Raw genomic sequence first — 25036 nt, 5'->3', positions numbered from 1 at the left:
TGTAGTACTGCCAACAAAAATCATTACACAGAGAAGAAGTGTGGGATGAGCTCACTACGCAGCGTGGCTTTCATAGATAAGGGACACTGATTACTTTGCTTTGAGAATGTAAAACTGGGAAACAGTGGAGACCTGGAACGTGCCTCCTTGATTATGAGTAATATACTCAAAATATTTAATAGTGTACTATTTGAAATCGGACTTTTCAATATTGAAGAACATTAACTGTTGCAAGTGAGATAATTACGTGAAACAACTGGCTTTCTTTAATTGACATTTACAATTTATTTGTGTGTTTAACAAATTTTTGTTCTTCAACTTTACAAAAATTGCATTTCCAACGACTTCTGGGATCTGGGTTTTTTAAAGAACAATGAATTTTGACTGTTACTTGGTATCTGTGTATTCTTTTATATTTAACCGGTGGCCTACTTTTGACTATAGTCTATATTTAACAAATTCTGGTTAATTAACTTTATAAGATTGTATCAAAGGAGATATCTAACTTATTAATCTAATTTATGTATGGATTACACTGAGATTCTCGATTCTTCAAATAGAATATATAATAGAATTTTGTATAGGTTAAATAAATATGCATTATGATGGTCAAATAAAATATATAATAGAATTTTGTATAAGTTAAAGAAATGAGCATTAGGATTTTCCATTAATGAAATTAATAATTAAATTAGTTTAAATTTTTATTAACTTTGTATCTATTGAGTCTCGAAAGGATTATATGTGTAAACATACTTTTTTAGTGTAAAATTTGAAGAAAAGTTTGAATCTCGAGAGATATAGATCTAGATTGGTTTAATTATAAATTTTATTTTTTTGGTTTAATTCCTATTTTTATGTAATTTCACTAAGTCAAAATGTTGTAATTAATAATTTTTATTTTTATTTTCATTTTTATTAACAAGACACTACAACAGCTGTCCACATGGGGTAGCTCAAGCGGCAAGGGCCGTGGAAATGAAGTCTCACCGAACCGGAAGTCTTGGGTTCAAATCTTGGGCTACCCTTCCCCCGTAGAGGGGTACATAATGGACATGTAAATCGGAGAGTCCCACCCCAGCTTACAAAAAAAAAACAAGACACTACAACAGCTCTTCCATATTGGAATGAAGAGTGCCTTTGGTTCAAAAAGTGTAATAAAATTAGATTAACATATATATACATATATATATTGAAATGAGAGGTGGTTTTTGGGCATGTGGTATTGATAAGCCATGGTATTAGCGCACCGTATTGTATGGTTAATTTCAATCATTCCTCACAAAAACCATTGTGAACATATTCTTCATCACGAAGAAGACATTAACACGTTGATCCTTCAACATAGCTAACATTTCTATATCTAACCTCCGAGCATCAATATTGGTTAAATCTTGATAGTTCACTAGTATTAACCCTATGCCAAAATAAGGGGTAACACAGGATCCAACTTAGAGATGTTCTTTTCTTGGGAGTGCATGAGAGTTTCTGAATTTTGTCATGTATATATGAGAATGGCCAGCACATCTAGTAAAAGCACCAAATAATTTTTTCTTTTACAAAGCAAAAGACAAATCATCTATTTATGACAATATGAAATCTAATTTAGTGATTAAGGGAGCTTATTCATACTATACTACTACTCAAAGGATTTTATTCCTTTCCTACCCTATTGTAGCACATGAAAAATGAGGCTGCTACGTGAAATCAATGAGTTACTGCAACCACCTTAGAACTTCATCAATACAATGCTTTCTTCCCTTATGCTTAGTCATCATGCAAAATAGTGAAACATCAAAATTCCATTGTTCGTAGGCTCGGTTCTCTATCAATGTTGGGCTGAACAGGAATTTGGAAACCTACAAATCAGTGGTACCATCAATGTTCAAACACATGTAGGTGTTGACATAAGCTACTACATGATCTGTCCATCCAATTTTGCATAGGACTAGAATAATTATTGCCCATTAACTCTGAAAATTGTCCTTTACTACCACGTGGGAGAACATAATGTTGTTATGTTCTATCCCTCATGAAATATTCTCTCCACTGGATGATATAGTGATGTTGTTTTGGTAGGTTTGTATTAGGGAATGTGAGTGACAAACACATATCAACCAATGGGGGATTCGATCTTGCTTTCTTAGGCACATGATTTCTTTTGAAAATTTACATCCACACCTCTATCAATCCAAGCTATGCCATTAGCTATTGCATTAATCATATAACTTCCAGTGGAAAATTTCCAACCTAATGCTTGTTGAGGCTGTATTCGCTGCTTTTTCAAAGTTAGAAGCTTCTTGAAATAATTTGTCATGAATAGCATCTTGCCTAACTAACACCTACATACCAAGGCTATTTCTTCTCGTAGATAGTATTGTCTTGTCTTCAAGAATTTAGAACCAATTTCCTTCATGTTGAACACATTACTCCAATCTAAGTCTATCATAAGCACACATATTTCACTAGTCAATGTCATGAGAAGGCATCTAATATATCAATATTGGATATTTGAAACTTCGAAATTGTCATTTCACTAGGATACTGACATTGTTTCAATTTGTACGAAAAATAAATTCCTTGAATGCCATAGAATTGGTAGCACCTACCTCTTGGAATCAAATATTATGATCTTTTCCATACATTCTCAAGATTAAGGTTGAGAAAATACTTAAAGATTAGTGAACTTTCAATTGTTGGTTCCACATATTAGGAGAAATGCTCAGAAGCACATGTAGGATCACTTGTAGTGGTTTTATATTAAATGCAACTTCTTGGTCTATATTGTCACCATTTTTATCCTTTATAGACACAGAGACAAACAACCATTTCAATGTTCTCTTCAAAGGTTGTTCGGCCTCCAATAGATTGTTAGTTTCATTTGAGCAATGCCTCTTATGCATATGTGGAAGTCACATTGAAATATTTTTTTGGAAATCATTTCTTTGGTATAATTATATTAATAATGGAAGTCTCTTATCGATATAATATAGCGGTTGGACAATCCCTGCAAGCTCCCTTGTTACTGAGGATTATATTCTTTAGAAATTGGTAAAAAGGGTATGTGAGATGAACTCTTCAACGGCTACCATTGTCATGCAACCCTGAGGTAAGCATGTTGTTACTGCACCCACTAGTTGTTTTCATTCTTTAGGTGGCATGCCTTTATAAAGAAAAATCTGCTTCCATATTATGAATGGAGAATACTATGATGGTGCCTTCCCTGAAGGCAAACTTATAGATCAAGGTGTTTTTAAAGACAACTTGGCTTCATTCACCCTCCACTCTATTCCATGTGATGGTTTGGTGGTCCAATCCACCAAGTTCTAATTAATGAGGGCTCATCTGTTGTAACTCACTAATAAACTTGCATGAATGCTTCAAACAACACCCTAAGCTCTAGCGCTTTACAATCCTATATTTTACTTTCCCAAACATACAAAATAGGAAAATACAGTCCCCAGGGTTAGATTTTATTAAGATTTTGTAAAGTCTCCGCATTTTGAGGAGCGAAGCGTGAGTAGCGCGGGTCAATAGGAGTTAAAGGGGCTTTAGGAAGGTCAAATCCCCTTAGTTTGTTAAAGTCAAGTCGTTTTGAGACCTGCCCATGGTTCACAAGCCATGGTATTGTAATGAAGAAGAATATAAAAGGAAGTCATATAAGAGTCATAAGAAAAGGGGGCAAAAGAGAAGTGCATAAGTGGAGTATGATTTTATCTATTTTGTATTTGGGCAAAGGGGAAGGCTCTTGCAGCTGTGTGCGCAAAGACCTTGGTAAGTCTGCAGCTAAGTGGACGGGCCCTTGCAGCTATGTGCGGAGGGATAGAAAGAGCTGTATTTGAAGATCTAAATCGTAATAAAGAATTATTTTGAAGAACTATATGTGCATCTGCATATCACTGTTTTATCTCCGAATTTACTGTATTTATGATTTGTTGAATTCATTTAATCAAGAAAAATACTTAATAAATTCGCGAAGACATAGATCTATTTATTTATATGATGTTATACCTGTTTAGCACAATCGGTGAAAGACATAAATATGTTAATTGTTGATTACTGTAAGTTCTAGGTTTCAAGCGTTGATTCCATACATTCCACAAATGGCCGATAGATTCCTTGGGACCTATTCAACCACGAGGAAAAAATAGGAGCACGCTACATCATCACATCGACAAAATACTTGACCAGGTGGGCTGAGGTGCAACCCGTGAAGGATTGTAGCGCATCTACAACTATGAAGCTAATATTTGAGTACATTTTGTATAGGTGTGGTTGTCCTAATATTTTAATAAGCAACAGGGGTTCACATTTCTTGAATGAAATGATTACTTCTTTGCTAGAAGAATTCTAGATGTATCATCAGAAAAGCACACCATACCATCCTCAAGAAAATGTCACAGTTGAAGCTTTCAATAAGATCTTGGAGAATGCTTTGACGAATATCTGCAATGCGAATAGGAACGATTGGGATGTGCACATACCAATTGTTCTTTGGGCATATAGAAAATAACTGTAAAAAGTTGACTAGACAAACACCATTTCGACTAGAATATGGCCAAGCAGCGATGATGCTGATGGAGTACATAGTGCCCAGTTTGAGGATTGCTACAGTGACAAAGAAGGCAGATTGAGATATAATGGAAGAATGCCTCACGTAAATACTTGAGTTAGAAGAAGATTGATTCTTGGCAGGTTTTGATCAGCAAATACAAGAGGCTAGAGAAAAAGCGTGATATGATCGCCACATTAAGCAATGCACATTATAAAAGTTAGTTTGGTGTTTGGCTTGAGCACCAATACTAAAGCAAACCTACTAACTGCTGGTCCTTCATGTTTAGCAAAATCTTTGTACATCTACAAGATCGCTTTTGGTGGGATTCCAATATTAGCATAAACGGGGATTCTAGGATTATTATATATTGGCTGTTCGGTAGGATGATGATCATTGTAGACAGGGATTCCATGATTATTATATATTAGCTATTCGAAAAATTTGAATTGTAAGTTCTGAATATCTCCTATTAAAAGCTCAAAGTTTCCTTTATCCTTGTCCTTTCTGCATATCTACATAGAATTTAACGTTCGAGCAGACTCCCTGTTAAAAAATGGGCTTCAATTCATCGAAGGACTATTTATTTGGAAAAATGTCTTAATGGGAAAATACTCTTTGCATTTCCGTACCAGCGATTTTTAAGTTCTTATAGCTTTTGTTCTTGGAGTCTATTGGTTTTTTTGGTTTTGTCTAGAAGTATAAAGGTAGTAAAGGTAGTTCTGTAGGTTGTTTCTGGATATATAGGTTGTTCAATATCTAGAGGGTACAGACTTATTTTTACTCATTTAGATAAGTTCATGATAAAATTTTGTTTCTTTTTGAATTTCTTGTAAAAAAACTAGATATATAATTGTACAGATCTATCTTTTGGTTTACTATCGGTCCTTCATAGTTGATCTGCAAATGTTGTTGTGCTCCGCTCCATGCTGACCATGCTCTTTATGTGTATCTTTGATTCAATAATAAATGGCAAGAAATTGTTGGCCCCAAAAAAAAAGAGTTTGTTATTTTTTCGTTGCCATGAACAACACCCAAATAACACAGGTTCCACAGTTTTGAAGTCCGCAACTGTGTTATTTTTTCGTTGTCATGAACAACACCCAAATAACACAGGTTCCACAGTTTTGAAGTTGGAGACTGTGTTATTTGTTCGTCGTCTTGAACAACACCCAAATAACACAGGTTCCACAGTTTTGAAGTTGGCGACTGATAACATGGACACAGTACAAGAAGATAAAACGCATAATAAACACACACACACACACACACACACATATATATATATATATATATATATGAAAGATCTTTTATTCATTACTACGAAGGTTTTTGAAGTAGGTGATACCATCGCCTAGCTACAATAATAATAAAACTGATATTTGTTTCTTCTCAGAAACAAATTAATGGCAAACACACGAATCACAGGAATCTCATATTCTGACGCTAACTGCAACGAGAAGCACAACAAAGCTATAAATTATCATTCCAGTCGCCAGTTGTGCACGAACTGCAGTCAAATTCTTGCGCCCTCTCTGAGATCTGAAGTCCTGAGTCGTAAATAGACCCAACCTTCCAGTTTGCAAGTAGCAAATTGTATCCAGGGCGCCCTACCCAACTTCCGTCGAAGCCTCCCGTAACCAGTAACCAGAACAACAAGGGATTGGATTCGACATGACCTATTAATGAATAAGGGTTTGCAATACCCCACACTGCACTGTAATTGCGCAGACTCATTTCATGCCAACTCTAGTGTCCTACCTGCATTGCATGCAAAATCCCTCAATTCAGATCGCATGACTGAATAGAGTCATTTAAGCAAATTTTTTAAATTGTTTGTGATTTGCTCTATAGGATATTAATACTATTTTTACGGGTTGAATTCTTTTGACATTTTTTGGTTAGGATTAGTTCTAAGGTTAATCCAACCGCAAGTGATCCCTTTAAAACAACTTATCTGATACAATATTATTTATGAACCATATTAGAAAAATAAATTTTAATACTTATATGAGCCATGGTCCATGGTTACTCCACCTGGGTAACTTGAACCAAGGAAATGTCTGTTTGGCCTCCTTTATACAGAAACTGGACAGCAAGATAGTCCGGATAGTGACTGCTTTTGTCTACTTTGATGGACATATTTTTCCCTGGATAATCGCATGGGATGCTGTAATCATATTTAAGTCATAAACAATTAAACACATATCCATCATGTCCGGAATTCAACAAAGATTCAAACTATAGAAAAACAAATAAAGATTCAAGCTGTAGACATGTTGGAATTTAATTCCAACTGCAACAGTGAACAGCTGGTCATGAATCTGATTCGCAGTAAATACTCCAGGCTGTTCGATGCCGAAAAGTCGCTCCAGATATTTTGCACATTAATGTGCATTAAACTCACAAAATTTAATTCCCCTGCAACCGCCTTGCTGCGTTGAATACGGAGATAGGCATTAGAAGATATTTTGTAATATTTTATTGTTTAAATCAAATATGTTTTAACATATAAATGTATCACACAGCAGTTCTGTTTTGAGGTTAGCAGCAGAAGAATGATAGAGAGCAGAGGAGAGCACGCAGCAGCGTGAAGAAAAGACTTCCAAGGCAGTGAAATGCACAGCAGTGCACAGCAGGAGTAGACGCAACAGCGCAACAGAGAGCAGAAAGGGAAAAATGCACAGCAGTGCAGATATTTGAATGTAATTTGTTTTATAGATGTTATCTGTGTGGAACAGAAGCGTTCCTTAATGAATTCCTGAGGAAGATGTTCAGCAATAGAAGATGTGAAATTCCCTTTATATGAGGAAGACGAATCTGTAACAGTTAGTTTATTTTAATAAATACAAGTTTTTTTTCTCTATTGCTGTTACACCGTCATCGTTGCTGTTACACCAGTTACAGCATTGCTGCAACACCAAACTGCGTTGCTGCAACACCGTTTCTAGAGAACGATTTTTTCTGTTTTATGAGTTAAAAACAGAGTATTTTTCTGTGTCAAAAACATAGTGTTATTCACCATTGCTGCAACACCAATCTATGTTGCTACAACACCAATCTACGTTGCTGCAACACCAAACTGTGTTGCTGCAACACTATTTCCAGAAAACAATTTTCAGTTCTCTGTGCAAAAACAAAGTGCAAAAACAGAGCAATTTTTGTCTGTCTGTTATTGAATTTTTCATACATTCTCCAACATGGTATCAGAGCTGGTCTAGGCACTCAATGAGTAAAAAACAGAGCTTGTTTTTCACTGTAGGAGCTGTAAGAAGCTAATTGAGCAGATTTTCTCCAGCAAAGAAAGTTTTTGCTTGTTTTTAATTATACAGTCAGTATCTCGTCTTTACCAATACAGGTTAAGATGGCAGATGCTGGAACAGGTTTGTCAAATTCCCAACTGCCACAGTTTAATGGGAAAAATCGCAGTTATTGGTCCATAACAATGAAAGCATTGTTTGCATCTCAAGGACTATGGGAGTTGGTTGAAACTGGTTATGCTAAACCTGTAGATGCAACAGCACTGGCAGCTTTGACAGTAGCAGAAAAGGATCCGTTGAAGAGCAACCGGAAGAAGGATGCCAAAGCCCTCTTTTTCCTCTTCCAATCAGTACATAAAAGTGTTTTTCCGCGGATTGCAGAAGCAACAAAATCCAAGGAGGCATGGGATATTCTCAAGACTGCCTATCAAGGCATGGAGAAGGTGAAAACTACAAAGTCGCAGATGTTGAGGAAAGACTTTGAAAATCTCAGCATGAAGGAATCTGATACGATAGATTCATTCTTCACTCAAGTTATTGGCTTGATAACCCAGATAAGATCTCATGGTGAAATTCTTGAAGAAAGAAGGATTGTAGAGAAGATCTTGAGAATTTTACCCTCAAGGTTTGAATCTATTGTGGTGGCAATAGAAGAAACAAAAGATCTCTCACAGTTCACGGTAGATGAAGTGAGTGCTTCTCTTATATCTCATGAACACAGACTGAATAGAGGAACAGATTCCTCTTTTGAGCAAGCATTCAAGACTCAGATGTCTTTTGGCCAAAGAAGAGGCCGAGGCAGAGCAAATAACAGAGGCATAAATTATCCTGCAAGCACAAGCGGAAGGCGTTGTAATTAGAACCAACATGAAGGTTCAAGCAAACAAAAAGCTCATGGACAAAGGTATGACAAATCCCAAGTCCAATGTCATTATTGTAAGAAATATGGGCACTACGCCAATGAATGTAGGAAAAAACAAAATGACATGAATAACAGGTAGAATGCTAATTTTGCAAATGAAGAAGATAAGAATCCAAAGAATGTGCTGTTAACATGTAACATTGCACAAGACAAACAAGAAGATTTTTGGTTCTTAGACTCCAGTTGTAGTAATCACATGACTGGAAATATTGCAATGTTTGCCTATCTGGATGAAAATGTGAAATCTAAGGTAACAACAGGGACTGATAATAATATATCTGTCAAGGGTAAGCGCAAAGTCAGTATCCGAGCAAAAAATGGAGAACAGATGATTGTGCTAGAGGTATATTATCTACCTGGTCTGAAATGTAATCTTTTGAGCATTTGACAGCTCATTGACAAAGGTTACAACGTGTTCTTCAAAGATGATACGTGTACAATCAGAGACATACCTCCAAGTAAGAAGATCATTGCACAGGTGCAGATGACTAGCAATAGAATGTTTCCTCTCAAACTCAGGGCAGATTTGAAGGAAGGAAGAACTATTGCGGCTGTAACACAAGAAGTCTTTCAGGAACAGGTGAAAGATGTGAATTGGTTGTGGCATTTGAGATTTGGACATCTCAATTTTGGAGGCCTGCATCTGTTGCACAGAAAGGGAATGGTAAAGGGATTGTCGTTGATTGAGAAACCGGACAGCCTTTGTGAAGGCTGCATCTTGGGCAAGCAACACAAAGAAAGCTTTCCAGCAGGAAAGAGTATAAGGGCAAAAGCACCCTTGGAAATTGTTCACTCTGATGTGTGCGGACCGATGCAAATACCATCATTTGCCAGAAATAAATATGTTTTAACTTTCATTGATGATTACACCAGAAAGACATGGGTGTATATTCTGAAACAGAAGAGTGAAGTGTTTGAGAAATTCCGCCACTTCAAAACTCTTGTTGAAAAGTAGTGTGGGCATTATATCATAGTGCTCAGAACAGATAGAGGAGGAGAGTACATCTCCCAAGACTTTCTGCGTTTTTGCAGAGAGAATGGCATACAAAAGCAGTTCACTGCAAGGTATATACCTCAGCAAAACGGTGTTGCTGAAAGAAAGAATAGGACCATTCTTGACATGGTCAGAAGTATGCTGAAGGAAAAACACTTGCCGCATGAGTATTGGGCAGAAGCTGTTACTTGCGCAGTTTACATCTTGAATAGATGCCCAACTAAAGCTGTCATGAACAGAATACCAGAAGAGGCATGGAGTGGTCAAAAACAAACTGTCACTCACATGAGAGTATTCGGTTGTGTGACATATGCACATGTACCGGATCAGCTAAGGAAGAAGCTTGATAGTAAGGGGGAGAAGTGTGTCTTTATTGGCTATTGTGATGAGTCAAAAGCATACAAACTCTATAATCCATCCACCAAGAAATTAATAATAAGCAGGGATGTGCAGTTCATTGAAGATGAAGCTTGGGAGGGAAGCTTAGAAAAAACAGTGAATGTCAAGACAATTGTGTCTCATGAAGAAGAAGAGGAAGGGACAACAGCAAATAATCCTTCCTTGGTGGCTCCTCCTCCACCACAGCAAGTACAACAAACCACACCACAAGCTGGAATTCGAACAACCTTAAGAAGTCAAGGAAGTGCTTCTCCAAGCACACCACAAGGATCAGAAATACCCTCAAGTTCGGATGGAACTCCAAGCACACCAAGAAGACCAAGATTCAGAAATCTGAATGAGATTTATGAATAAGGAGAGGTAAGTAACAATACCGGTCTGAATTCATTATTCGCTTTGTATTGTCATGTTGATGACCCAATTCATTTTGAAGATGCTGTAAATGAAGATAAATGGATTGAAGCAATGAATGAAAAAATTGGTGCAATTGATAAGAGTAAAACATGGGAGTTAGTGGATCTCCCTGAAGGCAAAGATGCCATTGGAGTTAAGTGGGTCTATAAGACCAAAAGCAATGCTGAAGGTAAGATTGATAGTCACAAAGTAAGACTTGTTGTGAAAGGCTACAAGCAACAACAAGGCAAAGACTATGATGAAACCTTTGCACCAATAGCAAGGATGGAAACAGTCAGAACAGTGTTGTCTATTGCAGCACAACACAAATGGAAGATTTATCAGATGGATGTTAAATCTACGTTCTTAAATGGAGTGTTAAAAGAAGAGGTTTATGTTGAACAACCTCCAGGCTATGAAGTTGAAGACCAAGAGCATAAAGTTTGTAAACTGAAGAAGGCTCTTTATGGGCTGAAGCAAGCTCCAAGAGCATGGTACAGCAGAATAGATGCTTATTTTATTGAGAATGGGTTTGATAAGTGTGATGGTGAACCCACACTCTACATAAAACAGAATGACGATAAGATTATTATTGTTGTTTTATATGTAGATGATTTGATTTTTACTAGCAATGATGCTTCTCTCATTGCTAATTTTAAAGCAGTCATGAAAAGTGAATTTGAAATGACTGACTTGGGCTTCTTAAGATATTTTCTTGGAATTGAAGTAGACCAAAGTGAAAATGGTGTTTTCATTTCTCAAGATAAATATGTAGAAGCAGTGTTGAAGAGATTTAACATGCAGAACAACAAGGCAGCTGTGACTCCAACTGTAGTAGGGTTGAAATTGACCAAAGAAGACAACAACAAATATTTTGATCCAAAATTGTACAAGAGCATAGTTGGCAGCCTTATGTACTTGACTGCAACTAGGCTGGACATTATGCACGCTGTGAGTTTAATTTCCAGATTTATGGAAAGACCGAAAGAGATTCATTGGCAGGCAGCCAAGAGGATTCTAAGGTATGTGAATGGAATGAAGGGGTTTGGTATTTTATACTCCTCTTCTGAAAGTTTCATGTTGACAGGTTACACTAACAATGATTAGGCTGGAAGTATTGATGATAGGAAAAGAACATCGGGATATGTGTTTCATATGGGATCGGGAGCCATATCATGGACTTCCAAGAAGCAACCAGTTGTGTTTTTGTCAACAGTAGAGGCAGAGTATGTGGCAGCAACAACAGAAGCATGCCAAGCAGTGTGGCTGAGAAGAGTTCTCAAATATTTGTGTCATGAACAAGAAAAGGGCACAACCATTTACTCTGACAATAGCTCAGCAATAGCATTGTCTAAAAACTCTGTTTTTCATAAAATAACAAAGCACATGGACACCAAATTTCACTTCATACGTGAATTGGTTAACAATGGTGAGATTGTTTTGCAGCACTGCAGAACAGAGGATCAGCTCGCTGACATCTTGACAAAACCATTAGCAAAGAAATGTTTTGATCATTTCAGGAAATGTCTGGGTATGCAGCAGTTGAAATTAAGGGGGAGTGTTGGAATTTAATTCCAACTGCAACAGTGAATAGCTGGTCACGAATCTGATTCGCAGTAAATACTCCAGGTTGTTCGATGCCGAAAAGTCGCTCCAGATATTTTGCACATTAATGTGCATTAAACTCACAAAATTGAATTCCCCTGCAACCGCCTTGCTGCATTGAATACGGAGATAGGCATTAGAAGATATTTTGTAATATTTTATTATTTAAATCAGATATGTTTTAACATATAAATGTATCACACAACAGTTTTGTTTTGAGGTTAGCAGCAGAAGAATGATAGAGAGAAGAGGAGAGCACGCAGCAGCGTGAAGAAAAGACTTCCAAGGCAGTGAAATGCACAGCAGTGCACAGCAGGAGTAGACACAATAGCGCAACAGAGAGCAGAAAGGGAAAAATGCACAGCAGTGCAGATATTTGAATGTAATTTGTTTTATAGATGTTATCTGTGTGGAACAGAAGCGTTCCTTAATGAATTCCTGAGAAAGATGTTCAGCAATAGAAGTTGTGAAATTCCCTCTATATGAGGAAGACGAATCTGTAACAATCAGTTTATTTTAATAAATACAAGTTTTTTTTTGTTTTGTTTTTTTTTTTTTTTTTTGCTGTTACACCGTCACACAACACCAAACTGCGTCGCTGCAACACCGTTTCCAGACAACGATTTTTTTTGTTTTCTGAGTTAAAAATAGAGTATTTTTCTGTGTCAAAAACAGAGTGTTATTTGCTGCAACACCAAACTGTGTTGCTGCAACACCATTTCCAGAAAACAATTTTCAGTTTTCTGTGCAAAAACAGAGTGCAAAAACAGAGCAATTTTTGTCTTTGTGTTATTGAATTTTTCATACATTCTCCAACAAGACAAACTTATGGTTGTTTCAGTAATAATGTTCTTCGTACTAGCATCACTTGGAATTTTTTTTTGGGATTCTTGATTTCGTGCTCACCCTTTATACTCCACGTCCAGGCCAGGCCCCATGTTGAGCAGTTGGTGGATTTTACCAGGGCGTGCCAAGCTTTCGAAAGTGTGAAAGTATAGAAGAAAATCTGTCCTATTGTCGTCTGTAAAGTTCGTAACCACAACTTTCACCCCTGATTTGGTGCAAACGGCTGAATCTGTGCATCTTATCTGATTTTATTCAAACAATAATTCAAACAAAAAATTAAAATACAATTAGAAAAAAATTATACTACAATGAAACAAAGAGTTACACCACAGAGGAGAGAACAAAAAGATTATACTACAATTAAAAAAAAAGATTGTACTGTAATCAACTAAGGATTACACTAGAAATGTCCTGAGGACGATGTGAGAGGAATTCAATGTATTGCAATGATTAAATTTAATTTAATGAGTAAATTCAATATATTGCAACCGATTAAGTTTAATTTAAGGAGTAAATTTTCCATTAAAAAACAGGTTAAAATGAAATCGTTAGAATCCTAGTAATCACACCTAATAACATGCCCCACATCCTTTGCCTGCCCTATATACTTTGGCACTTGCAGTTGCCACTGACAGCTTTCCACCACTCATGATATTTATAGCAAACGACCCATCGTATCGGCATTTTCCAGCTACAATAATGGAGTACAAACACATTTATGAAAATCAGATTTTTATTTATCTTGATGTAATTTTATTATTATTATTATCTAATTTTAAGGTCATAGTCAAGTTAGACACTAAATTGGTGTATGAGATTTTTTTATTTGTGAGAGAAGGAACCTACCACCTGCAACGATTTCACTGCTAAATCTATTGAAACATGCATATTTTATTTCTCTGATTTTGAACCTGTAACCTTTTAAAACGAAACACATGCTCTTAACTATTTGGGTGACTCAAACTATATACTAATACTAAATCAATTCTCAAAACCAAACCACACCAAATCTATTTACAAAATGTTTATACAATATCAACTTATATTGCCTTTTCTATAAAAACAAACCAAAATCTATACTAAATCTTTATGTAATATAAACTTTTTTTATATAAACTTTCAGAAACCAAATCACACTAACTACTTTTATCTCTAACCAAATCACACTAATTATTCCTATCTCTATTGTCGATTCCAATAATATTTAAAATTTCAGACTAACAGGAATGAGGTTACTATCTTGAACTCTAAAATATTCCCAAATCAACCGGAATGAAATTGATATCTGATTCTATATAATATTGATAAGTATATTGCATCAATTCTTAAACGGAAGCCCAAGTGTGAAAGTGGCGAGATTGTCTATTTCATACTTACCAATGATAACTTCTGGAAATGCAGGCTGACTGTTGTACACGAGCTTGGTTTTGTGAAGACAACTATCACAACATAATGCTACAGGAAACAACATAAAACTCATAAATAAAAGTGCAGTTGCACACCTAATAATTGCACTGTTTGAATCTAAAAACTCCATTGATTTGTTGTACACCCCAAAAAAGGAAAAGTGGGTTGAGCTCACTACGCAGGGTGGCTTTTATAGATAAGGGACACTGATTATATTGCTTTGAGAATGTAAATCTGGGAAACAGTGGAGACCTGCAACGTGCCTCCTATTTGAAATCGGACTGTTGAATATTGAAGAACATTGACTGTTGCAGGTGAGATAATTACTTGAAACAACTGGCTTTCTTTAATTGACAATTACAATTTATTTGTGTGTTTAACAAATTTGTGTTCGTCAACTTTACGAAAATTGCATTTCCAACGACTTCTGGGATCTGGGTTTTTTAAAGAACGATGAAGTTTGACTGTTATTTGGTATCTGTATATTCTTTTATATATAACCTGTGGCCTGCTCTTGACTATAGTCTATATTTTAACAGATTCTGGTTAATTAACTTTATAAGATTGTATCAAAGAGATATCTAACTTATTAATCTAATTTATTAATGTATGGATTACACTGAGATTCTCGATTCTTCAAATAAAATATATAATAAAATTTTGTATGGGTTAAAGAAATGAGCATTATGATAGTCAAATAAAATATATAATAGAATTTTGTATAAGTTAAAGAAATGAGCATAAAATATATAATAGAATTTTGTATAAGTTAAAGAAATGAGCATAAGGATTTTCAGTTTATGAAATTAATAATTAAATTAGTTTAAATTTTTATTAATTTCGTATTTATTGAGTTTCGAAAAGATTATATGTGTAAACATATTTTTTCAGTGTAAAATTCGAAGAAAAGTTTGAATCTCGAGAGATATAGATCTAGATTGATTTAATTATAAATTTTATTTTTTTGGTTTAATTTTTATTTTTATGTAATTTCATTAAGTCAAAATGTTGTAATTAATAATTTTTATTTTTATTTTCTTTTTTATTAACAAGACATTACAACAGCTCTTCCATATTGGGATGAAGAGTGTCTTTGGGTCAAAAAGTGTAACAAAATTATATGGGACATACGGAGCAGTATCAATAGATGGATATATATATATATATATCTATATATATATATATATATTGAAATGAGAGGTGGTTTTTGGGCATGTGGTATTAATAAGCCATGGTATTGGCCCAATGTATTGTATGGTTAATTTCAATCACTCCTCACAAACACCATTGTGAACATATTCTTCATCACGGAGAAGACATGAACACGTTGATCCTTCAACATAGCTAACATTTCTATATCCAACCTCCGAGCATCGAATTGGTTAACTCTTAATAATTCACTAGTATTAACCCTATGCCAATATAAGGGGTAACATAGGCTCCAACTTAGAGATGTATATATGAGAATGGCCTCCATATCTAGTAAAAGCACCAAACTATTTTGTCTTTTACAAAGCAAAAGACAAGTCATCTATTTATGACAATATGAAATCAAATTTAGTGATTAAGGGAGCTTATTCATGCTACACTATTACTCAAAGGAGTTTATTCCTTTCCTACCCTATTGTAGCACGTGAAAAATGAGGGTGCTGCCTAAAATCAGTGAGCTAGTGCAGCCAGCTTAGAACTTCATCAATACAATGCTTTCTTCCCTTATGCCTAGTCATCATGCAAAATAAGGAAACATCAAAATTCCATTGTTCCTAGGCTCGGTTCTCTATCAATGTTGGGATGAACAAGAATTTGGATACCTGCGCGGTAACATCACTGTTCAAACACATGTAGTTGTTGACATAAGCTACTACATGATCTGTCCATCTAATCTTGCATAGGACTAGAATAATTATTGCCCATTAACTCTGAAAATTGTCCTTTACTACCACATGGGAGAACATAATGTTGTTATGTTCTATCCCTCATGAAATATTCTCTCCACAGGATGATATCGCGATGTTGTTTTGGTAGGTTTGTACTAGGGAATGTGAGTGACAAACACATATCAACCAATGGGGGATTCAATCTTGCTTTCTTAGGCACATGATTTCTTTTGAAAAATTTCATCTGCACCTCTGTCAATCCAGGCAATGCCATTAGCTATTGCATTAATCATATAACATCCAGTCGAAAGTTTCCAACCTAATGGTTCTTGACATTGTATTTGTTGTTTTTTCAAACTTAGAAGCTTCTTGAAATAATTTGTCATGAATAGCATCTTGCCCAAGTAACACCTACATACCAAGGCTATTGCTTCTAGTAGATAGTTTTGTCTTGTCTTCAAGAATTTAGAACCAATTTCCTTCATGTTGAAGACATTACTCCAATCTAAGTCTATCATAAGCACACATATTTCACTAGCCAATATCATGAGAAGGCATCTAATATATCAAAATTGGATATTTGAAACTTCCAAACTGTCATTTCACTAGGATACTGACATTGTTTCAGTTTGTATGAAAAATAAATTCCTTGAATGCCATAGAATTGGTAGCACCTACCTCTTGGAATCAAATATTATGATCTTTTCCATACATTCTCAAGATTAATGTTGAGAAAATACTTAAAAATTAGTGAACTTTCAATTGTTGATCCCACATATTAGGAGAAATGCTCAGAAGCACATGTTAGTATCACTTGTAGTGGTTTTATATTAAATGAAACTTCTTGGTCTATATTGTCACCATTTTTATCCTTTATAGATGCAGAGACAAACAACCATTTCAATGTTCTCTTCAATGGTTGTTATGCCTCCAATAAATTGTTAGTTTCAATTGAGAAATGCCTCTTATGCATATGTGGAAGTCACATTGCTTGCAAAAGGAGGTGGACCAGAATGCATTAGTTACAAGCTTGGCATGAACCCTATATTGCTTCCTAGAGGCCAAGAGTAATATGGATAGAGTATATCTTAAAGGATGTATATAATCATTCTAAAACTTGGTTATACTAGTCTAAATTGTTCTACTATACCGAATGTTATACAATTTCTTTATTTAACCATCAAGGCTAATTATTTTATTTATTTATTTATTTATTTTATTTTATTTTTAGAGTGGTTCATGGTCACCCTAGTCAATAGGTGGTGCTACGTCCATAGAAAAATATGGGTTGACGCCCCTCGCCCTACTGCAAGACCTGACCCCAGGGGCTTCAGGGAGAATTGACCCTATGACCTCTCGACGACGAGGCACTGATTTTGACCAACTGAGCTAATCCTTGGGGCTGAAGGCTAATTATTATTGTTTACATATGTGTGTCCTTTATTAATAAATTTTTTTTGAGAATGTGAACTCCACTTTTTGTGGTTGAATAATCATTGAAAATGGGTACCATAATCCATGCATATTGTGGTAGAGGAATGCCATTGATGTGAAATATGAACAATAGATAACAAAATAACAAGAAATGAATGACTTCAATACAATGTGTTTTTTAGCTCTGAAGAGCAATCATTGACATATTTTTTTGAAAATCATTTCTTTGGTATAATTGTACTGCAAACCGAAGTTTCTTATCGATATAATATAGTCGTTGGACAATCCCTACAGGCTCCCTTGTTAATGAGGATTATATTCTTTAGAAACTGGTAAAAAGGATATGTGAGATGAACTCTTCAACCACAACCATTGTCACACAACCCTGAGGTAAGCATGTTGTCACTGCACCCACTAGTCGTTTTCATTCTTCAGGTGGAATGCCTTTGTAAAGAAAAAATTGCTTCCATATTATGAATGGAGAATACTATGATGGTTCCTTCCATGAAGGGAAACTTATAGATCAATGTGTTTTTAAATACAACTTGGCTCCATTCACCCTCCACTCTATTCCATGTGATGGTTTGGTGGTCCAATACACCAAGTTTTAATTAATGAGGGGCTCATCTATTGTAACTCACTAATAACCTTGCATGAATGCCTCAAACAATACCCCAAGCTCTAGCACTTTAAAATCCTATATGTTACTTACCCAAACATACAAAATAGGAAAATACAGTCCCTTGGGTTAGATTTTATTAAGATTTTGTAAATTCCCCGCATTTTGAGGAGCGAAGCCCGAGTAGCGTAGGTCAATAGGAGTCAAAGGGGCTTTAGGAAGGTCAAATACCCTTAGTTTGTTAAAGTCAAGTCGTTTTGAGACCCGCCCATGGTTCACAGACCATGGTATTGTAATGAAGAAGAATATTAAAGGAAGTCAGAGAAGAGTCATAAGAAAAGGGGGCAAAAGAGAAGTGCATGAGTGGAGTAGGATTTTATCTATTTTGTACTTGGGCGAAGAGGAAGGCTCCTGTCGCTGTGTGCAAAAATACCTTGGTAAGTCCGTAGGTAAGTGCACGGGCCCCTATAGTTGTGTGCGGAGGGTTAGAAAGAGCTGTATTTGAAGATCTAAAGCATGATAAAGTCTTATTTTGAAGAAATATATGGGCATCCGTGTATCACTGTTTTATCTCTAAATTTACTGTATTTATGATTTGTTGAATTCATTTAATCAAGAAAAGTACTTAGGAAATTTGTGAAGACGTAGATCTATTTATTTATATGATGTTATGCATGTTTAGCACAATCGATGAAGGACATAAATATGTTAACTGTTGATTACTGTAAGTTCTGGGTTTCAAGGGTTAAAGTTCACGAAGGTCAAGATAAATCCCTAGATATGCATAAAACACATCACATAGACCTCTAGATGCAGAAACCTAGTTCTAGCATCCCCCAATACTGCCTCGGGAGAGACTGTAGCCTATCGTACGTGGATTATTGTTGAAAGTGTCGATAGTGTAGGGTTTTGTTGGTTAGCACAGCTAACTCCGAACCTAGGTCCAAGCCCCCTTAAGCTAACAAATGGTTTCATTGTCGGGAATGAGATCTATTTGAGGGACGTGTGATGTGGCATAAGTGGATACCGACTAAGAAGGAAATCGAGAAGTGGATAGATCAGAAGCTGCATGAGTTTGCAGCTCAAGGAAACAGAAATTTGCGCCTATCAAAAGAAGAGTGGTTGCAAAGATATCTGTATACAGGAGAACACACAGTTTTCTTTTTCTATTTTTCGTGCAAATTATATGAATGGTTTGCTAAATTGGCGGACATTCAACCTACCTAGAAGTTGGATAACCCTATTGTGTGGACTCCAGAGTTAGTGAAGGGCCTGGAAGGATCAAAGTACAAGGTTGCGAAGGCTCTCAATTATTGGATCGATAGTATTTTGGGTGGATTTATTACTGAGTTCGCGATTGATACGTCTGCCATTTATAGCAAAGCTCAACACCATTTTGTCAAAAGACCAAGAGGTAAGCATTTGAAGTCTCTAAAAACCTGGATTAAAATGCTATTGTGTGAGAAATGGGTTATGCCACTAAATTGATGTTTAGAAGAGACTCGACGGGAGCTAAGTGAAGTGGGAAACAGTTTAGAAAGGATCTAGATACACTTGCTGAGTATAATCCTCTATTGGGATCATCCAATAGCGAAGAATAAAGCAATAGTCTGAAGACACCGAGAGGAGTGTCTCATTCGATAGATCAAGGTACTATAGGAATTCCACATCCATCCACTACACCTCCACCTCCACCTCCACCTCCACCTCCGCTATTCAGTGTGGCAAACGCTATGAAGATGCCTATATTCAGGGGTCAGGGGACATAAGACCCTAATCAATTTTGGTTTGTAGCAAATGTTGTGTGGAAGACACAACATATAATGAATGAATATCTGAAGAAAGCGTAGTTAGTAACATCATTGCATGATAGGGCACTGAATTGGTATATTAAGTACAATACGACTCATCCAACTGTGTCATTGAAAGACACAAAAGATGCACTGAATAATGAATTCAGAAAGCCAAAGTATCAAGCCCAGGATGTAACCAAGGTAAAAGAAAGTAAGCATAAGGTGAATGAATTTGCATGGGATATTGATTAAAGGCTGAAATGTATACTACAATAGGCTAATGTACAGATCTCAGACGAGTAACATAAGGACTGGTCCATTGCTATGCTGTTTCCTCATTTGAGATTACAATTATCACAACAAAAGCTTGGATCGTAGTCTGAAACACTAGAAATTGTTATGAAGTTGGAGGCTTCACCTATTCAAGATACAAATCTGGGAGTGAAGCAAATTCATACGCAGTTGGCTAGCCTACATATGGAGTTACAAGATCTCAAAAAGGGAAAGGAGGTCAAAATTCAGACCCATTTCGAAGTATGGTGCTGAAAGTGAAAAGGAAATGGTCGTGACAAGGATCATTGCCCGATATATCATAACTATTTAATTAGGGGAGGTCCTAACCCCCTGAAGCTAGAAACTTCTGCTGGACCAAGTAACGGTGTCATGCCCTCATGTGTTATGTGCCAAATAACAGGAAAACACTCAATTGACAATTTCCATTTGTTGCAGAAGTTCGTACAAACTCCCCAACAACTATTCTATAATTTCTGTAAGTATGTAGGCCATGATGAGCACAATTTCTGAAGCTATGAGTTAATGATGGACAGAACTCCAACATATAGAGCACAAGACGAGACTCGTTCGCAGCAGGATCAAGCTGCACCTGCAGCACACGAAGGATTCCAGGGACAAGGAGGAGGACAAGAGGGAGGAGTTGGAAGAGGTCGCAGATAGATTACTTGTTACAATTATGGGGGACTAGGCCACAATGCCTGAGATTGTCAAAACCCGACACACCCTCTTGTTAGTATTGTCGACAATTTGACCTTGTAATAGAATATTGTCCTATACTAATTGCAAAGATGTAAGAGAAGAAGAACCAACATCCCACTCAGAATATCCAGATGACAAGGTCAGAACCACACAAGGATGGCTCCAACATTAATATAGTTACGTGAAGTGGTATAGATATCAGGGAAGATAATGCAGTAGGGAAACAACCAAAAGAGAATCCATGGGTGCATAGGGCTACTGACCAAGATATTGAATTTTATTTTCATTAGGCAAAAGAAACATTTATGGAGGCGAAGAAGAGCATTGTGGATTCAGGGGATTCCACATCAAAGAATCAGAATGCCTGAACATAGAAGCCTGAAGAGGTCAATACTGTGCATGAAACAGATCCCTCAATATTAAAATCCTTCTTGCAAACCTGCATGAAGCTCTTAAGGGACCAAAAAGAAGCAGAGGGATTGCAATAGTTAATAGACAATTGCACTGGCCAAGGTAATCCACTGCTTGAACAACACACAATGCATAAAGTAGAAAAACGTAAGAAAATTATTGGTCGGGAGATGAGATTGACTGCAAAAATTGGAGAATTTGAAATGGACCAGGTGATCCTAGATTTGGGATCTGATGTGAATGTTTTGCCTAAGGAGACCTGGGAAAAAAATGGGAAAACCAACGTTAGATTGGTCTCCATTACAGCTGTGAATGGAAAACCAACAAAATATTATTCCTATGGGACGACTACATGGAGTAACTATCGACATTGAAGGGGCACGCATAATAGCTAATTTTGAGGTAATCTAAATAGTGGATAATAGTAATCCCTTCCTAGTGCGGCTTGGAATCGATTGGGCATTTGATATGAATGCAGTCATCAACTTGAAGAAACACAACACGACATTTGAGAAGAAGGAACTAAGAGTCATTGTTCCATTGGATCCAGCAAAGTGTTCGTCGTATACTGAGCCAATCCAAGATTACTATGAGGAGGAAAGAATGCCCCTGCAATCTTTTCTAGGGTGGTAGTCACAACCTTTATTGGAGGTCTACTTTGATGATAGGATTGTGTTTAGGTTAGTTAAAAAACATGTTGCAAGTATTCGCCTAATGCTAGATACTTGTAGGAAGTATCAGATCTCCCTAAATATGAAGAAGTGTATATTTTGTGTACCATATGGGATACTTTTGGGCTATGTTGTTTGTAAGAAAGGGTTGATGGTGGACCCTACTAAAATTTCAATGATTATCAATTTGGAGCCCCCAAAGAATGTAAAACAATTGCTCGCAACATCGGGTCATACATGATATTATAGAAATTTCATTAAGGCATACACGTAGATCACCACACTCATGGAGAAATTATTGAAGAAAGATGTGACATTCTGCTGGGATGATGATTGCTATTCTAAGGCAATGGTATATGCACTCCAGAAGTTTAGGAATTATCTGTTGGGTGCACACTTCAAAATGTATATAGACCATTCAGCTTTGAAGTACCTGGTTAACAAGCCTGTGTTGGGGGGGCGGGGGGGAATTTGTAGGTGGTTACTACTATTTCAGGAGTATGACTTTGTAGTAATTGTGACACTAGGAAGATTAAATGCTAGACCTAATCACCTTTCACGGATTGAGAATGGCGAGGAACCTACAAGTCTTGATGAAGGATTGCCTAATGCGCAACCCTTTGATGTGCACATTACAGACAAAAATTTTGTGGATATAATCTGATTCTTGTTTATGGGTGTAGCTCCTAAAGGATATATGATGCAACAGAAGAAGGAATTGGTGCTCAAGGCACAGATTTTTCTGTAATTGCAGGGAACTTGTATAAAATGGGGTTGGATGAAGTTTTGCACAGGTATGTACCGGATTATGAAAGACAAAGTATCATCGATGAAGCACATGGAGTAGTTATTAGAGTACATTATACTGGAAGAGCCATTATGCAGAAGATCCTACGAGTTGGGTTGTGGTGGCTAACTATGCACAAAGGTTCCAAGGAATATTATAGGGCAAGCGATGTTTGTCAGAGGATAGGGAAGTCATCTCGAAGGGATGAAATGCCTCTGAAATCACAGGACTCGTTCCAGACATTCAACAAATGGCCAATAGATTTTTTGGGACCTATTCAGTCACTAGGAAAAAAGATAGGAGCACGCTACATCATCACATCGACAAAATACTTGACCAGGTGGGATGAGGTGCAACCCTTGAAGGATTGTAGCACAGCTGCAACTGTGAAGTTTATATTTGAGTACATTCTGTCTAGGTGTGGCTATCCTAATATTTTAATGAGCGACAGGGGTTCACATTTCTTAAATGAAACGATTACTTCTTTGCTAAAAGAATTCTAGATATATCATCATAAAAGCGCACCATACCATCCTCAAGCAAATGCCACAGTTGAATCTTTCAGTAAGATCTTGGAGAATGCTTTGACGAATATCTATAATGCGAATAGGAATGATTAGGATGTGCACATACCAGCTGTTCTTTGGGCATATAGAAATACCTATAAAAAGTTGACTGGACAAACACCATTTCGACTAGTATATGGCCAAGAAGTGGTGATGCTGATGGAGTACACAGTGCCCAGTTTGAGGATTGCTATAGTCACAGAGAAGGCAGATTGGGATATAATGGAAGAACGCGTCACGTAGATACTTGAGTTAGAAGAGGATCGATTCTTGGTAGGTTTTCATCAGGAAGTGTAGAAGGCTAGAGAAAAGGCCTGGTATGATCACCACATTAAGCAGTGCTCCTTTAAAAATGGTGATTTAATGTTGATGTATAATAGAAAGTTTACTAATTTCCAAAGAAATTTTAAAATGCATTGGTTGGGACTATATATCGTTAAGGATATTATGGATGGAGGTGCAGTTCAGCTTGGGAAGATGAATGGGGAGTTATTTCAAGGAAGAATCAATGGGAGCCAGTTGAAGTTGTACGGGGGTGACCCGCCCCTCCGCAATGACTACATGGATGTAGGACAATCTTAGTATTTTAGGTAGTTGCAAGGAAGTGTGGGACTATAAATTACGTTGCCCAAAGAAAATTTTGGCGAAGAGAATGGGCTACATGATAGTTTGGAGGAATGCGCAGATGGGAACTGCAACGAAGGAGCCGTGCTAGCAAGGTCAGTCCCATGCAACTTGGCCAAAAAGTGACCGTTGTAAGCACTGTAGAGGATTGGATGGCTATTTTTTCGTTAAAGGGAGCAGGGGGAAAGAATTTAAGAAGCATATATTTGGAAATCTGCCACCAAAAGAGCATTAATGAGGGAGATATTAAGGGAATTGATGGATTTGAATTCAAAAAGGGTTATAAATATAGCATCCTGCTCCACATTCAAACACTTTACTTCCAGAGAGATTGCCTTGAGATTTTGCACCTTAGTTTGAAGATAGATGATTGTTGTATGCCTGGATAAGATTGGCAAGAGATAAAGAGGGAGTTTTCATAGAAAGGGCTTAGGTTTGAGGCCAACTTGCTTGAGTGGTAGAATAAACTATTCCAGGAGATCCTTGACAAGATGATTGCAACACCACTAGTCCCTACCATAGCACCTAGGTCGCCGAGGCCAAAACCTAATACCTCTGTGACAAGAGAGAAGAAGCAAAAAAAGCCACAACAAGCCCCATTTTGGAAATCACTATGAAAAAACCCAACTCAGATTAGACAGAAGGGTCATATGGATAAGAATAAGTAGCCGATGGAACCGCGTGATCTGGATGAAGAAGAATTGACTATGGGGATCGAAAACATTAGCATAGAAAATGCATAGCCAATTACTCAGCTACCACCATATATACCCCCTAAGAAATCAAATTCCAAAGTGACTAAGGACCCTGACTCATTGAAATACAAGGTCTTCACGCCATTGCTACTGGAGGAAGTACATGCTGACGGTGACTTGTTGGCCCG

General features: G+C 36.7%; 1 protein-coding gene and 1 pseudogene across 1 annotated transcript; one reads left to right on the top strand and one right to left on the bottom strand.

Moving 5' to 3' along the window:
• Positions 1 to 6025: 6025 nt before the first annotated feature.
• On the bottom strand, positions 6026 to 14508 carry LOC149253126 (expansin-like A2; annotated as a pseudogene).
• Positions 14509 to 22944: 8436 nt separating this feature from the next.
• Positions 22945 to 23466, top strand: LOC149253125 (uncharacterized). Its single transcript, XM_089454381.1, has one exon. The coding sequence runs from the start codon at positions 22945 to 22947 to the stop codon at positions 23464 to 23466; it is 522 nt and encodes a 173-aa protein (XP_089310507.1).
• The last annotated feature ends 1570 nt before the right edge of the window (positions 23467 to 25036 follow it).

Source organism: Pinus tabuliformis, chromosome 7, assembly GCF_031772625.1.
Source record: "Pinus tabuliformis cultivar Carrire ecotype Pingquan chromosome 7, CPIR1, whole genome shotgun sequence".
NCBI lineage: Eukaryota > Viridiplantae > Streptophyta > Pinopsida > Pinales > Pinaceae > Pinus > Pinus tabuliformis.
Note: the sequence above shows the minus strand (reverse complement) of the source record. Positions and strands in the feature narration are given on the sequence as shown.